We start from the raw sequence: 16,408 nt of genomic DNA on the forward strand, positions 1-16,408 counted from the left end.
TGAGCAAGACTCTGAACCCCTATTGGTCCTGGTGGTTATAGGTTCAGCAGCAGAGCCATCAGTGAGTGAATGTTTGTGTGAATGGGTAAACGTGACTGTCACTGTAAACGCTTTGGTCCTTAACCAAGGTACACAAGTGCTGGATAGGCCGTTTACCACTTTCTTTGAGTTAGGTTTTGTTGGGATCCCAGGTTTTCTGGTTGTGCTTGAGTTCTCCAGCTGCATTATGATGTGAAGGATGAAGTATGTTTTATGTTACTGCGCTGTTATACAGTCGCTGTACAGAGACCTGAGCCAGAAAGCAAAGCTGTTTATTTACCGGTTGATCAGTTCTCACCTGTACTCATGATCTCTGGGTCATGACCAGAAGAACGAGGTCCTGAATAGAAGCAGCTGAAATGAGTTTTTTCCAGAGGGTGCGCCATTAGAAAAGTTCATGAGGACAACTGAGAAACTCATCGGTGGTCCTGATTGATAAGCTGTGGTTTTGCTGCCCCCTCATGAACCCAGACACAGAAACCTGTCTGTGTTTTGTTAACAAATACGTGGATTTAGCACACTGTGACAAATGTTTGAGTGATCTTCAGATTGATATTGTGGGGATTTTTGCAGGAATCAACCAAGAGGCCATTTCCTCCACAGAACAGGAAGTGCATGACAGTTGGAGACAGCCCTCACATAGACTTCCTGCTCTGTGGTGCATATGTGCAGACAGCTGCACCTTCTCCTTAGGTAAAGATCACCTCTCTTCTTCCTCCTCACCGTGTTTGAATCTTCTCGTGTCTGTTTGGTTTTGCCTGCTCGCTGCAGATGTGACGATCTATCTGTTCTCTATGCTTCTTGGTTCATGCTTGTGTTCTTTCTGCTGCGACTTGAGTAATTTCGACTGAACACTATGGCGTAGTCTTTATCATCGTGCTGTTTCATCAGTTTTTTACTGTTCTGGCTCGGGGCCGTCATCAGGTGACGTGAAGCAATGCAGTCCTGCAGAAAACATTCCTAAAATGTTCTCATTGGACTGCAGATAGTTGGGCTACAAAAACCCTGTGATAAAGCAGACCTAGAAAACGGATGGATTGCTTTAACAATCCACTCTAATGAAAATCGTGTTCTCAACATGTTCTTGGTGCATTTTTCTCATGATGGAGTAGGGCTGGGTGATTTGGTATTTTTTATATCACAATATAGTTTTTTCACATCATGCAATAACAATGTATAACACGATTTAAATTGAATTTCAACACTGTGGCTCACAAGAGAAATGTGTGATCATCAGCAGGTTGCTTCGATTTAAACATTCATTTCCTATTACACTAACCATATAGATGCACTGCAGGACAACTGTTTTTCCCCCGATAACTAAGAAAAGACATAAGACAAACATAACTGAAAATGAAAGCAAAAGGTTTGAACTTTCAAACAGAGCGTAATAAAACAGAACACGAAACTGTTTGATCATTTCATTTAAAACTAAAAACCTTAATTCTACAAATACATTCTTATGTTTTCAAGGTTTACTGAGCTAACATGAAACTGAAAAACATTTTTATCAACATGCAGTGAATAAGCCAGGAACTTAAAGCAAACTCTCAGAATTTCTTGTCATAGTTTAGACTGTTGCTGCTGTGCTGCTCTGAACGTTGATGTTTTTGCTGGAGAATTATCGTTTATTTCAGTCTAAGATTGAGCATGCTCAGTGTCGCTGCTTCAGCTGATAAAAAGGTTGATGGGATTTCCAGTCTTAGAAGGAACTTGCCTTCTACTCAGTTTTCAGTGAATATTACTCTGTTTTTTGTTGATTTTTAATTAAGTAAAATGCCTCCACAGAGGGGCTGTAATTTCATTTTTGAGTCACCAGCCTTGTTGGCCACTAGATTCTAAAAAAAATCTAAAAGCCAAGCATATTTTTTACCAGTCAAATTTTAACACTATTTTACACAGAAATAACTTAAGCGTTTTACTTTTTGAACTTTTTTCTGAGTATTGTTTTTTTTAACCCTTCAAAACCTGAGGCGTCGTCGGTGAGGCGTAAACACAAAATCTTTAACACACTGTAACTTTTTGATCGTTGATGCGATCAATGTTATCGTGATTATTATTGTGATTATCACATTAACAGTTGTAAAGTTACAGTCAATCAAAGAACATAAACACTAGAGCTCCAGTGTTAAAGGGTTAAGGAAAATGAAGAAAAGTAATTCATAAATGGCGTGAACAAGTCTTTGTCATTTAACTGTAACGAGGACAGATTTACCAGAGATTTCCTAATTCTTTCTCCAGGTGATCAAATCAAACTTTATTTGTACTTTTCAAAGAAAAATCAATTTCACTCAAAGTGCTTTACATAAAACATAATAAAAATGTAAAAAAAGGACAATTCCCTCAAACCCCACCCCACCATACACACACGCAAACACACATCGACATATTGCCACACCATGATATCGAAGAACAATAAATAAATAAATAATTACTAAAAAGCTGGAAAATAGAAATCTAGAAATCTGGCTTTGTACAGCAATGAGGAAACAATATTTAGGGACCTGTCCACACCAGTGACCCCCCCCCCAATCAAGTTCACAGAGTACGCTACTACGCCCCCCCCCGATCCAAGCAAAGAGCCAGACCCGGGAGGTCCAACTGCAGCGACTCCTTTACTGAGAAAGGTCAATCACTGATGTGGAGGATCCCTCAGAGGAAGACACTGGAGTTAAAAATGTAAAAGGAGTCAAATAGATTAAAATAAATAAATAAAAACTGATATAAATAAGACAAGTAAAAATAAAATATATATATCTATTTTAAAATAGACAGACATAATTCAGTAAAAATAAATACATATTAATTAAATAAAAAGAGAGGATAAAACAAAAGATCAGATAACTTTCAAAATTTTAACCAAAATCCAGATTACAAAGGTAGGTCTTGAGCCTTCCTTTAAAAACATGAACAGTCTCTGCGGCCCTGAGGCTCCCTGGGAGGCTGTTCCACAGGCGAGGTCCATAATGACTGAATGAGGCCTCGCCGTATGTTTTAGTTCTAACTTTTGGAATAAGCACAAGACCTGTTCCAGAGGACCTCAGGGTCCGCGAGGGCTCATACCTTAAAATCATATCAGATAAATAAGACTACAAGCGGCTGAAATGAGTTTCCTCCAGAGAGTGGCTGGACGCTCCCTTAGAGATAGGGTGAGAAGCTCGGTCACCCGTAGAGAGCTCGGAGTAGAGCCACTTCTCCTCCGCATCGAGAGAAGCCAGTTGAGGTGGCTCGGGCATCTGGTCCGGATGCCTCCTGGACGCCTCCCTGGTGAGGTGTTCCGGGCATGTCCCACTGGGCGGAGGCCCCGGGGAAGACCCAGGACACGCTGGAGAGACTATGTTTCTCGGCTGGCCTGGGAACGCCTCGGGGTCCCCCCAGAGGAGCTGGAGGAAGTGGCCGGGGAGAGGGAAGTCTGGGCATCTTTGCTTTGACTGCTGCCCCCGCGACCCGGTCCAGGATGAAGCGGAAGAAGATGGATGGATGGATAAATAAGAAGGCCTGATACCATAAAAACATTTGTGAACCAATAAAAGATTTTTAAAATCAATTCTGAATTGCACAGGGAGGCAATGCAGCAGTCTTAAAATCGGTGTAATGTGATTTTATAATAAATTATAACAAAAAAAAACGACAGAAAACATCATAATCTCTTGGGTTATTGTCATTTTATATCATTATTGACATTAATTCTGCTGCTTTAAGAGGGCGGAGCATTCATCACATTTGACGGGTCACAGTGTTTGGTGTAACACCGGCTCGGTAATGCTACAGACGTTGCAAAAATTACCATTCTTATTAATGTCCTATGAATTAGTTTTGTTGTATCTATCCGCCATGTATTAAAAGCCAGTCCATGAAAAGACTGTCCAACATTAAACCAGTCCATGTTTACTTAAAGATGACAGACAGAGGAGCTAGTTAGCATTAGTGTTAGCATGTTAGCTTTAGCGTCTAACATCTGCGCTGTCTCCAAATCAACACTTTCTTTGAATCTGTCAGTTGCTGCTTTAAGTGAAGCAGCTTTATCCTCCAGTTCTGAGGATTCAGTTCAAAATCAATGCGTGTTCTACTGTTTTATCAGCCAAAGTAGATGCTGCACAGGTGAAGTGACCACGGGGGTGGGGTGTGGTGCCTCGTTTATATCTAATTTTTATGTTTTTCTCGTGCGTTTTTCTCGACAGTAAAGGTGGAGAAGACGATAAATTCGTCAAAAGAAGAGCTCATAAACACAACACTTAGAAACAAACATGTTTTACTCACCATGTGGTGACTAACCCTCTAACTTTTACCTGCCAGAGAGGAGAAAACACTCTCAACCGGCGAGTGTTTTTTCAGATCCTTCAAAATAAATCTATCACGATAAACTGATTTTCTATCGAGAAAAAGTTCTATAGCGATAAATATTGTCATTGTTTAATCGGTCAGCGATGTGTTGAAGGACATATAAAAAGCAATTTAAGATTTTAGACACTATTTTTGAGTATTTCTATTCAAATCATGATGGAGCACTTAAACGGTTTGAAAAAGCTCTGGTTTCTGATGCAACAATTAGATAGGCGGGCCACAGGCACGTGCACACGTAGGGCCTCAGGGGTGCATGAGCACCTGCCCTATTTGCCTTGTATTAAAAAGTGCCCTTGTGCCCTGTTTGTTAAACTTTTATTTGTATTTATATTAATTAACTCTTGTTAGCGATATAAGAATAAAAAAGAAAAACGTTGCAACAACACACCCCCCCTTACCCCCCCACCCCCGGTGTTCCATCATACTGTGACTCCACTCGGACTAAGAGAGAGGGAGAGAAACTTCTGCTGCTCCTGAACTGAAGACATTTGACAATGAAGCAGCTTAAACATTTAGTTCTGGTCTAACTAGTCACCATCCGCTGATTCAACGAGCTTTATTGAGGTTATATTTCAGATTATATATCTAGATTAGTCAAAGAGTCCGTTTTACTTTAGCCAGATGACTGAGTGCGGAGCATCAAGTCAGAACACAGATCGTGCAGGGACAGGAAGTTGAACGCTAAGCACAAAATAAAAACGAAAAAGAGTTTTAAAATGAAAGAATGGCATTTATAACAACTTCATAGCTGCCTCACTACAGGTCTGAAACTAAATTAATCTGTTTAATGTCATATTTTCTGATTAAAAATAGCTTCTTTAAATTCTGTTTCATTCAGTTTCACAATCTTTTGAAGGAAAATCTTTGAAATCATAGCAAAATCATGTGTTTAGAGGACAGGAAGCAATAGAGAGTTTAGCCGGATGTGAATATAGAACAAGAGTCACTTTGGGCTCAGCTGTCAAAAGCAGGAAAATGTGTCCGAACCCAAAACACATGAAACTGGGCTTGGTGGTAGAAACTGAAGTTAAATAAGAAACTAAAACAGGACAAAAACCTGTGGAGAAATAAAGCAGATGGCCTGACAATGTCAAACTGAAAACAAGACAGTTTTACACACTGAAGACAATGAACAGAAATGAAAACAGATGCAGATGATCAACATGAACCTGAAGTGACTGACAGGAGACAGACTACGACTAAAACTCCACTGAAACACTAAAATTCTATCAGTAAAATCCCCCTCTGATAAAAATCCAGTTTTAGAGTTTCTAACATGTCTGTGTGTCATGAAAGAGAACAAATGTAAAAAGAAATAATTTTGTTTTTGCATTTCCGAGTATTTCTCCTTTTAAATCAATCAAACTGTCTTGGACAGACTCTGTTTGAATGAATGATCTTCTTTCCATCAACAGCTCTGCTGCACATGCACTAAACCCTCATCTGTTCCTAGTGTCTAGTTCAGGTTCTGGAGAAGAGAAGATGGTATCTTCATAATAATAATAATGATAACCACTCTTGTCATGTCAAGAGTGGTTAAAAACTAGTTTACTTTCTTTATTGGACTACTTTGAAGCTTCATGTAAAACCTTCAAGTGAAACATTTTAACACAAAAATATTTTTTACAAACAGCAGAACTCAAACTCATGACTATTACTGATCGCCCGTCCCCCTGCACGCACCGCGCAACTCTCCTTTTTTCTATGGAAGTGTTCGCATGAATCGTGTTCACAACTTCTCTGAAATGTTCATCTGAATGGATGATCTTGTCTGAGCATTTCTATGACCGTTGTTCATGAAGGTCACGTATCTCTGCAGACAGGTACGATGTGTGAAGCACCTGTTGTTCAGTCTCTTCTTTTCCATTTGCAGAGAAAGGTTCCACAAGCAACTTTTCTTGTGTAAAAACAAACAACAACAAAAAAACAGGTATAATTTATTAGTTCTTCCCTGTGGCAAGGGGTCCACGGACTGACACCGGTCCACGGCTCGGTGGTTGGGGACCACTGCTCTAGGTAACAAGCATTTCTAATATGTTTACTAATACTGGCAATATCCAAATATTGTTGTGTATCTCTATAAGGAACATGAATGGACCTCCAAAAAGAGATCACTAGTGTTGGAAGGAGAAGAACACAGTATGGAAGGACTTGAGAGAAGTCTTCCTGAACTGTTGGTGTTCTTTCTTCATCTCTAAAACATGTCATAGATAAACGGATAAACTGGCTCTACTCTCATGAAGTGGAACCAGCTAAGACCTGGGACAGGTTCGCTTTTGATGGAAAATAAGTAAAAAACAGAACTATCCTGTCCTGTGGTAATGGGGGGTCCCTTCTTTTACTTTGTGTTCCGGTGAAGCTGAGTTTGAATCCAGATGTTGGCTTCAGGGTGTGTGGAGACACACCATTAGTTATTTTGACTGAAGGGATTGAAAGCAGTGGCAGAGCGGCTCAGTGTCGTCAGTGTGGGACCGCTCTGTAAATGACCCTGTGGGGGCGCTCTCATACTCTTCCCGGGGATTAGTGGAAGCTCCTTGACTTCATTTGCATGTGAACAGATCCCAACCACACCCCCACCTTCCTGTGCCTCAGCCTTTCTTCACTTTGCCGCTGACATCGGGGGGGAACCGCATAGCGGTAGATAGGCGGACGGGGGGGTGGGGGCTCTGCTGTGCAGGTGGGTGTGTTCCTGCTCTGTTTTCCAAACAGGAGTTTCTCTGCGCCTTGGTGGATGAGAACAGGTAGGAACTTTTCTCTGGCTTTAACTTCTGTCCTTTATGAGGATTTTGGGGGGCCCTGGGTCTAACAAAAGAAAGGGTAAGACTGGTCCGCTGTTTCACCCTGGATGGGGGTGGGGAACTGGGAGGCCTCCAAACTTTAATCAAATGACCCCCGCTGAGTCAATGCAGTCTGTTGTGGTTGAAGCAATCCTTCAATGTTAGTGTCGCTCTGAGCTGCTGAAGACGTCACCTCATGACTGGATTCTGGAAGTTCTGGTCATGTGGTCCTTAGCCGTACTCTCATCCAAACTTTCAGAGTCCAACCGACCTCTTGACATGCACTCCTTCAAAGAGTGTGAGCAACTCGAAAAACCACCGAGGACCTTCAGCCGGATGCAGGCCTAACCTGACTGCTGGTCCTTCAAATGAAGTGTTTTGATGGGGAAAACGCGGCGAGGACACGTGGCTGGCAACAGTTTGTGGCTCTGACGTCATCATCTGGCCCCACCCCCATCATCTTAATGCCTGCCAAAAAAGATTTCGCCTTCCCAGTTTAAACTTCATACGTCAGAGCTTTGATAGGTCATCCACGTGGGAAACTTCGAAAATATGGTAAATTCAAGAAACAAATCTGAGATCTGCTGCACAAAGATTTACATGTTCTGATGGTTTGACAAAATATATAGGTTTAAAGTGAATTCCTTCATTTTATATGTTTTCATGTACAAAGAGAAAAACTTAGACAAGCTAATGTACTAATATTCGTTTTTTTAAAGTTTAAACAGCAAATTTTATTCTGTGAGATAGTTGTCTTAAAGCAGCAGAGATTCACAGATACGATTTTAAGTCATTAATATCCATCTGCATTCCTAAAGAAGAAAAGCCAATCATTACGAAAAAAGCAGGAAAGCAGGATTACAATAAGAACAACTAATATTTGTAGTTGCATGGAAACAAGATCATATTTAAATAAGGCTCTAATTTTAATAGTATTTTTGAAGTATTTTATATGAAAAGATTCATAATAAAGAGACATTAAATTATTCAAATGTCATTACAAAAAGTGATCAGAAATTCCTTTTCCTTTAAAGTCCCACTCCATTTCGATCTATTTTAGAGCCTTTCCCAGTAAATTATGATTATGGCGTTGAGTCAAAATCAAAAACGTGTGGTTTTCTGGGACATATATTAGAGTATATTAGAAATTCACCTCTGAGATGTGGGCGGGACTGTTGGTCCGGAGTAACCATTTCCCATCATCCATCTGTTTACATGCTCTCCCACTAGCCTACAGCTCTTCACACACCCAACCTAACATTACCGGCTTAACAAAAATTGTTAGTAAAATCAGAGTTATCCAGTTTAGATCCAGATCCCAGCTCAGACCAGGTAAACAAAGACGTTTATGAAACTATTAGGCTGCAGTTGGATGGATCACACAACAAGCCTCTGCTTGTTGTGTGATCCATCCAATTGCAGCCTAATAGTTTCTGCCATTTTTGTTTGTCTGCACCTGATTCACAATGATTTGAACAAAAAAATACTAAGAAATGCAATTATTAAGCTTATTTTACCTTGGTGTTCTTGCTGAGGTTCTCTTTGGGAGTGACCAGGATGGATAGGATCAGGAATGAATACATCAGAGGGACAGCACATGTTAGAGGTTTTGGAGATAAAGTCAGAGAGGCCAGACTGAGATGGTTTGGACATGTTCAGAGGAGAGACAGTGAATATATTGGTAGAAGGATGCTGAGTCTAGAGCTGCAGGAAAGAGGTCTAGAGGAAGACCAAAGAGGAGGTTTATGGATGCAGTGAATGAAGACATGAAGGTGGCTGGTGTTAGATTGGAGGATGCTGAAGACAGATGGAGGAAACTGATTCGCTGTGGCGACCCCTGAAGGGAAAAGCCCAAAGAAAAGAAGAAGATTTTTCCTTGGTGTTAAAAGCACTGAGAACAGTGTTTCCATTGAAGTAGGTCTCAAACATGTGCAGAGCTGCATGAGAGTGCACTTTAACTGTGTGCACAGATTACACTTAAACAGCAGAGTCACTTCTAGCTAATCCTTTTACAGCATTCACACCCCCACACACCCTCCACCCACCCACCCACACACGTATGATGTATAACCCGCTTCATAAAAGTAATAAAACACAAACAATACAGCTAATATCTCTTTGAATCACTGTTTATATATATTATCAAATACATTTTAGATCAAATTGTAAAAATACATCTGTTTTTAAATGGATCTTCATAAAATATAACGTGCACAAAAAGTTTTTAAAACACGAATCTAGTATTAGAACTAAAATTATAAAAGGAGAATTCTGAGAAATGAACCAAGAAAACCCTGAGAGGAAAAACTGAGATGAAAGCAATTCAAATAAACCTAAATAATACGGAATATATATACAAATGTAGGTATAAGAATAGAAATCTGCAGATTTAAGCACTAATGTAAACTATTAGTGTCAACAAAATAATAATTTAAACACAAAACTATATAAGCATTCTTACAAAAATGAAGATTTAGTCTAAACTATACAAACAGTAGTTTTAATATAGAAATTGTAAGTTCAAAACTCCGTTGTCTTTTTAAAAAGATCCTGATAAAAGATGATCCTGGAGAAGCTGTTGAACGGAGCAGGTCTACTGGGATTAATGAGGATTTAGCATGAGCTTAAGGTTTGACTACCAGACCAACACAAGAGGATCTGACACTTCTTGGAGCTTGATATAAAATGAAAAGAAATGTATCATTTTTGAAGCTAATTAGTCTGGGAAGAGTATTTTTAAAATGTGGTCATTTAAATCTGAATGGGTCCAGCTGTACCACCAGTGTGTTGAATAAAATGGATGTAAGTGGCAGCTGGTAAGCTTTTGTCAGTATGGATGCGTTGGCTTTACCTCACTGGTATGTGGGTGTACTTTTTGTTGCAGTTGGAGCTAATGTAGCGTCTCCTTGTACAGCAGGTCTATCCACGGTTACACTAATGTCACGGCTTCAGTGTGATTCCTGTGAATGTCTGAGCTCGGTAATCTGCAGCTTCTCTGCTGGAAGGGACTCCTCCCCTCCACCTGTTGCCAGAGTTCAGACATTAGGCTTTATTTGTGCAGCAGCTTTCAAACAATATTACATTGTAAAGGGTTTCTGGTAGAATTAAAATAAAATGCTAACATAAAATAAGACAGGAATACATAAAAACACAAACACAAAAATAAATGGTAAATACTTGCATAGCACTTTTCTACCTTTACAGTCCCACTCACACACTGATGCTGGCTCCACTGCTGAACACTGGCACCTACAACCACCATATGTCTGCACCACTGACTTGAAGACATTCATGGATCTATTTGTTTGCAAGTGGATGATCAGAATGGAGCGGAGCAGGAATAATAATAATGGATTGGATTTATCTACGCTTTTCCAGACGCTCAAAGCGCTTACATTGTGTATTGTGTATCCATTATTCATTCACACTTGATGATGGTGAACTACTACTGTAGCCACAGCTGCCCTGGGGCAGGCTGACAGAGGCGTGGCTGCCAGTACGCGCCTACGGCCCCTCTGACCACTGCCGGAACATTCATACGCATTCACACACCAGTGGAGCCACACTGGAGGCAAGTAGGGTTAAGTGTCTTGCCCAAGGACACAACGACACTTGGCTGGCGGGAGCCGGAATCGAACCGCCTATCCTTCGATCATTGGCCGACCCGCTCTACCACCTGAGCCACTGTCGCACTAGAAGACATTCCAGAGTACAGCCAGCATGCCGTCCATGGCTGTGAATCTTAGTTTATGTTTGTTTTCATCAGAAATTCAGATCTCTGGTCGGGTCCAGATGTTTTATTTGGATATATGGAAATGAAGAAGTGCCTAGAGGCTACAGGGAGTTGGAGCAGCATGGCGCTTTGGTGAAGCAGCAAAAGAAGCTTCCACCTTCAGCCACATGGAAATGTCAGATTGTCTAGTAAGAAAAACAATGGTCATATCACCCTAAACATACACAATGAAAATATCGAGAGTTCCTGTTCATTTGATTCACTCAGACACAGCAGCATGTGTGGACCTCCTGCCTCTTTGCCCAACTCCTCCCTCCTGTCAGAGATCAGTGCAGATGCTGTTTCCATGGTGGTGGTGAAGAAGAGGGCTTCTCCCGTCACCTCTCTGCCTGTGATTACCTCTGAAAATGACATAAAGAGGGGGTCTTTGAAGGCCTCAGACCTGCCTGCTCTCCATGAACCCTCATCATCATCATGGATGGTTACCCTCCATCACCAATGAGCCAAGCAGCCTCTATGTTAGGAGAGAACGACGCAGAGAGCAGGTGTTTTTATCAGGGAAATGATGCTGATTTAGCAGCAGTTTTTACTCTGCAGCAACATTTATCTGAAGTACATAACCAGGCAGCTGAGTAAAAGACATGAAATTCATCAACAAATATCACAAAACAATAGCAGGTTACTACTGTCACATCTGTCCTATTAAAATAATGAGTTTATGGCTTTTAGACAGGACATGAGAGTACATGTGGATCCATAAGGCAAAAGCTGCATTCTGGAGTTAAACCTGCCCACATTATTACATAGAATGTCCGAGCTAATTTTTTTTTTCTGTTTTAAGTGAGATCTTTAAGATCTTTTTCATTTTTGATACTTGGGTCTTTAAACATATTCAAGATATTTCAATCCCACTTCAGTTTCTTAAAGATGAGTTTCTTTTGAGACATGTTAACATTCTGCTGGGACTGATGTTATGTAAGACACTGGACAATGAAGTCAATAGTTGATCAGGCAAATAGACATTAGTAAACTTTGTTCAACTGACACCAATATAGTGTATTTGCCTTATTCTTGTCTTTTTAGGCAAGTGTAGAAAGCTAAAAGTCTTCTGTTCAAACAAATTGCCTTTTTGGAACAGTTTGTCAGTTTCAAGTGCACTTGGTGTGTTCAGAGGTTTTGAGTTAAACCAGATGCAGTGGTTGAGATGTTGTTCTGACTTCTGAGGGAGGAGTATGATAGCTGTGGGGGTTTGTGAGAGAAGTGAACAGATTTGTTGGTTGTTTTCTTTTAGTGACATCCGAGTTTCATTAAACCTGCACATGTCTTTTCACAGGAACGACTGCAGAGTGCGAGACAGACCCGTTCACCTCAATGGAGGACAGAGGGGAGAGGGATGCTGGCATCATGACAGAAAACACCAAAGAGGAGAGCAAAGTAGAGGAGACCCTGCAGCCTGCTGCAGCCGAGACAGCGGACCGCCTGGAGGCTGATGCAGAGACAGAGAAGAACCAACGGCAAGAGGACACGGAGCAGATGGAAGCGGACTTGAAGGTGCAGCTCTGTGAGTCTCTCACTGACCTGCAGACAGGCTTCATCCAGGGCGCCGACCTGTTCGGCTATGTGGGCATCGAGTCTGTCCTGGACCAGATGAGGCGCAAGACCATAAAGGCTGGTTTTGAGTTCAACATCATGGTGGTTGGTGAGTAACACTCAAACGTGACGAAAAAAGACTTCTGGAGGGATCCAGATCTCATCCCCTCCTGAGACCTCAGTCCACTGCAGGACTCTGACTTCCCTCAAAGTCTCCCTTAAAGCCTCAGCACTTTAACACTGTTTTTCAGACACTTTCCAGTTTCAACCGGGCTTTCAAAGTGACACAGAGTTCAGTTTGCTCTCTTACATTAACTTGAGTAACTTTTTGTACAGATTGTTCTCTCAAAAGAGTTTTACAACTCCATGCTTTTCAATGAGAACAGTAAAAAAAAAATAAAAAACATCAGTTTATTCTGAAATCCACTGAGAGCCTAAAAAGACAAGATGTTATTTTTCTGTTCAAAACATTTCTAGCTTTTATTCCAACATCTAAAATTACCTGAATGTATACATTGATGAATAATAATAATGCCAACAATAATAATCATTAGAATTACTACTTTTTGCTTCTTCTATTATATTTCATAGCAATATTTTAAAGTGTACTGTATACTGTTACTGTATTACAATTTTTGGAAACTCTACCCACCTGGAAAAACACATCCTCCCAGTCTTACTGCTGATTTCTCCTCCCATGATCAGTCCAGGTAAGCTTCCGTACGTTACCATCCATCACAGGAAGGCACCATAGTTTCTGTCACGCTTTGTTGGGTTTCCACCTACTGAGGCAGAAATGCAGCTGTGTACATGTAGTCACCGCTCAAGACCTTCTCCCACAAACATAACTGTCCTCCAGATCCACTCTGCTCTGACCAAAGCCTTTCTGACCCAATGACATCCAGAGATCCTGTGTGTGGGTGCTGCCCTGCTGCTGTGTGCATGTCTGGATTTAGACACATTAATGCTGTCCTGTAATCTGTCCTCATTTACCATCAGAAAAAGCTTTATTATTATAAATACGATTGAAATGCTTGTTTGGCCCAGGTTATGACAAACATGACTGTTGAAGATCAGTAATACACATTAACTGCTGAGTACCTTTGACTGTAACTCCAACAGGCTGACCCCTCTGATCAGGGTTTCCAGTCTGAAAATGTCAAGTCAGCAGTAAACTCAGGCTTTAAGGTGGATTCTGTTCTGGAGTCGGTTTTATGGGAAAGAAGAGCAGTGTTTACAGGAAAGTCAAAGTGGCAGCGTTTCACCAGCTTTCAGATACACTAAAGTTTAAGGGCAAAAGTGTCTCTTCAGTGTTTGAAGAACAAATAGTAATCTGGGAGGAAGTGGTTATGAAAGCTGAATCTGCATGTTCCTTCCTGTGCATGTTTTAGAGCATGACAACTTCCTTGTTGCTTCACTGACGAGCTTTCTTAAAGTTGGTTTTCTTCAAACTACATTATTTTCATTCTTTGACAGAAAATGCATTTGATTTGTTCATCAAAGAAGGAGAAATCTTGCTGCTTTTTGCTAAACTAACCAAACAAACAGCAATAGTGCAACAATTCTCATTCATTTACTTGACCAAACTGATACATTTTTTGGATACATGAATAATATTTACAGCCCCATCATATCACAAAGAAGCTGCATGGGGAGACATTTAAATGTTTAAAATTAGCTAGAGAAGGGCTGCACACATCGTGGAAGCAATAAGCCAGTTGTTTGTTATGATTGCAAACAGCTGTAACTGCAGTGACGTCACTGCATCCAGGTAAGGCTGTCGATGCAGATGTCTCTCCTTTAACACAGTACCTGTGGTCAGAAGCACCTGCTTGTGTCCGACACAATAAGCAGCGTCCACATGTGTCTGCAGGTCAGAGTGGTCTGGGAAAGTCGACGCTGGTCAACACTTTGTTCAAGTCCAAAGTCAGCCGAAAGTCCTGCACAGCCAACTATGAAGAGAAGATCTCCAAAACAGTCCGGCTGCATGCCGTCAGTCACGGTGAGCACACACCTTCACACACCTGGATTTTAGTCACTCCAGAGTGACGGGACTCTGCAAAACCTGCCCTTACTATGAGAGTGAAGCCCCCCCTTTACTGTCAGTGAGCTGAGGATATTTCCAGACACAGCTCCCACTTCCTTTTTTCATTTCAGTAACCTTTCATTACTCATCTCATAACAGGAATCAGAGTCTGAGCTTTTCGACCATAAGGTGAACCACAAGAAAGAGCTCAGGATTTTCTTTCCCACGTCTGGAGCTACATCTTTTGGACTTTAAAAGTTCTCTGCAGGATATCCTGCAGTTTTTTTATCACAAGCCATAAATTCAAAATGGAAAAAAAAACAATAATTCAATTCTCCTACCAATGGACAGTTACACATGTATGATAACATATTAGACAGATCTTGAGGAATTAGTACCATGACATTTGATGAAAAGCACTTTCTCTTTCTTCTACGTGGTCAATGTCACACAATTGCTTCTCATTTTTCGCAAACAGTTTTAGGATTTCTCTTTCTTTTTATGTAGAGGATGTTTCATGGTTATTTCACATATTTAATCATCCCCATCACTGTCAGTAATAACATCCCATGTACCCCTTTCCTCTGTTTGCTTCTGAACATTCACAGTGTTGGCATAAATCAATCTAAGACAGTTTTGCTGACATACAAGAACATCTGTCTGCTTCACACTTGCCTTGTTTGTACCTGCAGTGAACCAACTGCAGATCACATTGAGAAGCAGGACTGTTGGTCATCCAGGTCACTTTTAATTCTCTGTCCTCAATGTGCCACCCACTACCAATGGATCAGGGAGATCACGCAATACCTTTAAGACAAAAAGGTAAAAAGTGTGTCTGTATCTTTAAGTAGTTGCAGACAATGCAGTTGTCTTACATGTAACAAAAACTTGGCTTTAAGGGTTGTAACGGCAGTAACAACACGCTGAAATGCACCAGATTCTAACGGAGAGGTGTGACCGTCCAAGCGAAGGGTGTAGTGCTGTTATTGTCTTATTAGGTATGTGTGCTAGCGGTACACACGCGGAGCACCTGATGAAAGTGTTTGTCAACACTTGAGATCTTCTCTAGCTCAGTCAGGTTTCTGGGCTGCTGCTGAGAAACAGAGTTTGAGCTCCTCCAAAGATTCTGTATTGGGTTTAGGTCGGGAGACTGGCTAGACCACTCCACAACCGTCATCTCTTCTCACGGAACCACTCCTCAATTCTCCTGGCTGTCTGCTTTGGGTCATACCCAACTATGACCACCTTCAATGCTCTAACTGAGGAAAGGAGGTCAATCCTCCCCTTCATGCATAGCATGAAGCTACCATTGCCATGCTTCACAGTAGTGAAGAAACTCATCATTCTTCTTCCAAACATGGCGAGTGGAATTAAGACCAAAAAGTTGGCGTCACCGGTGCCCCACCCTCGAGCCAGGCCTGGGGTTGGGGCTCCCACGGGCCCTGGTCGGGTCCAACCCGAAGGAGCGACGTGGGATCACTCGCCAGTGGGCCCACCACCTGCAGGAGAGATCTGAAGGGGCCGGTGCAATGTGGTTTGGGCAGCAGCCAAAGGCGAGTGCCTCGGCGGCCCAAACCCCGGTCATGGAATTTGGCTTTTGGGACATGGAATGTCACCTCTCTGGGAGGTAAGGAGCCTGAGCTTGTCCAAGAGGTTGAGAGATACCGTCTAGATATAGTTGGGCTCACCTCGACGCACAGCCTGTGTTCTGAAACTCAGTCCCTCGAGAGAGAATGGACTCTCTACCACTCTGGAGTTGCCCATGGTGAGAGGCGCGGGCCGGAGTGGGCTTACTCGTTAGCCCCCAGTTCAGCCGCCAAGTGTTGGAGTTCACACCGGTGGACGAGAGGGTCGTGTCCCTTCGCCTTCAGGTGGGGGACAGGTCTCTGACTGTGGTTT

General features: G+C 41.7%; 1 protein-coding gene across 3 annotated transcripts in view; it reads left to right on the forward strand.

Annotated features, from left to right (window-relative positions):
- sept12 (septin 12) overlaps nucleotides 1-16,408 on the forward strand; it is a 64,799-nt gene that overhangs the window by 35,807 nt on the left and 12,584 nt on the right. Inside the window, exons 3-5 of one of the 3 annotated variants that reach the window (XM_036210499.1) lie at nucleotides 613-732; nucleotides 12,227-12,592; nucleotides 14,357-14,485. In XM_036210499.1, coding sequence (XP_036066392.1) covers nucleotides 613-732; nucleotides 12,227-12,592; nucleotides 14,357-14,485 — 615 coding nt within the window. Of the gene's footprint in view, nucleotides 1-612; nucleotides 733-7,048; nucleotides 7,125-12,226; nucleotides 12,593-14,356; nucleotides 14,486-16,408 lie in introns of those variants that run through there. The other 2 variants (XM_024291080.2, XM_036210500.1) reach the window with 2 other exon arrangements.

The sequence above is a fragment of the Oryzias melastigma genome, linkage group LG24 (assembly GCF_002922805.2).
Source record: "Oryzias melastigma strain HK-1 linkage group LG24, ASM292280v2, whole genome shotgun sequence".
NCBI classification, from domain to species: domain Eukaryota; kingdom Metazoa; phylum Chordata; class Actinopteri; order Beloniformes; family Adrianichthyidae; genus Oryzias; species Oryzias melastigma.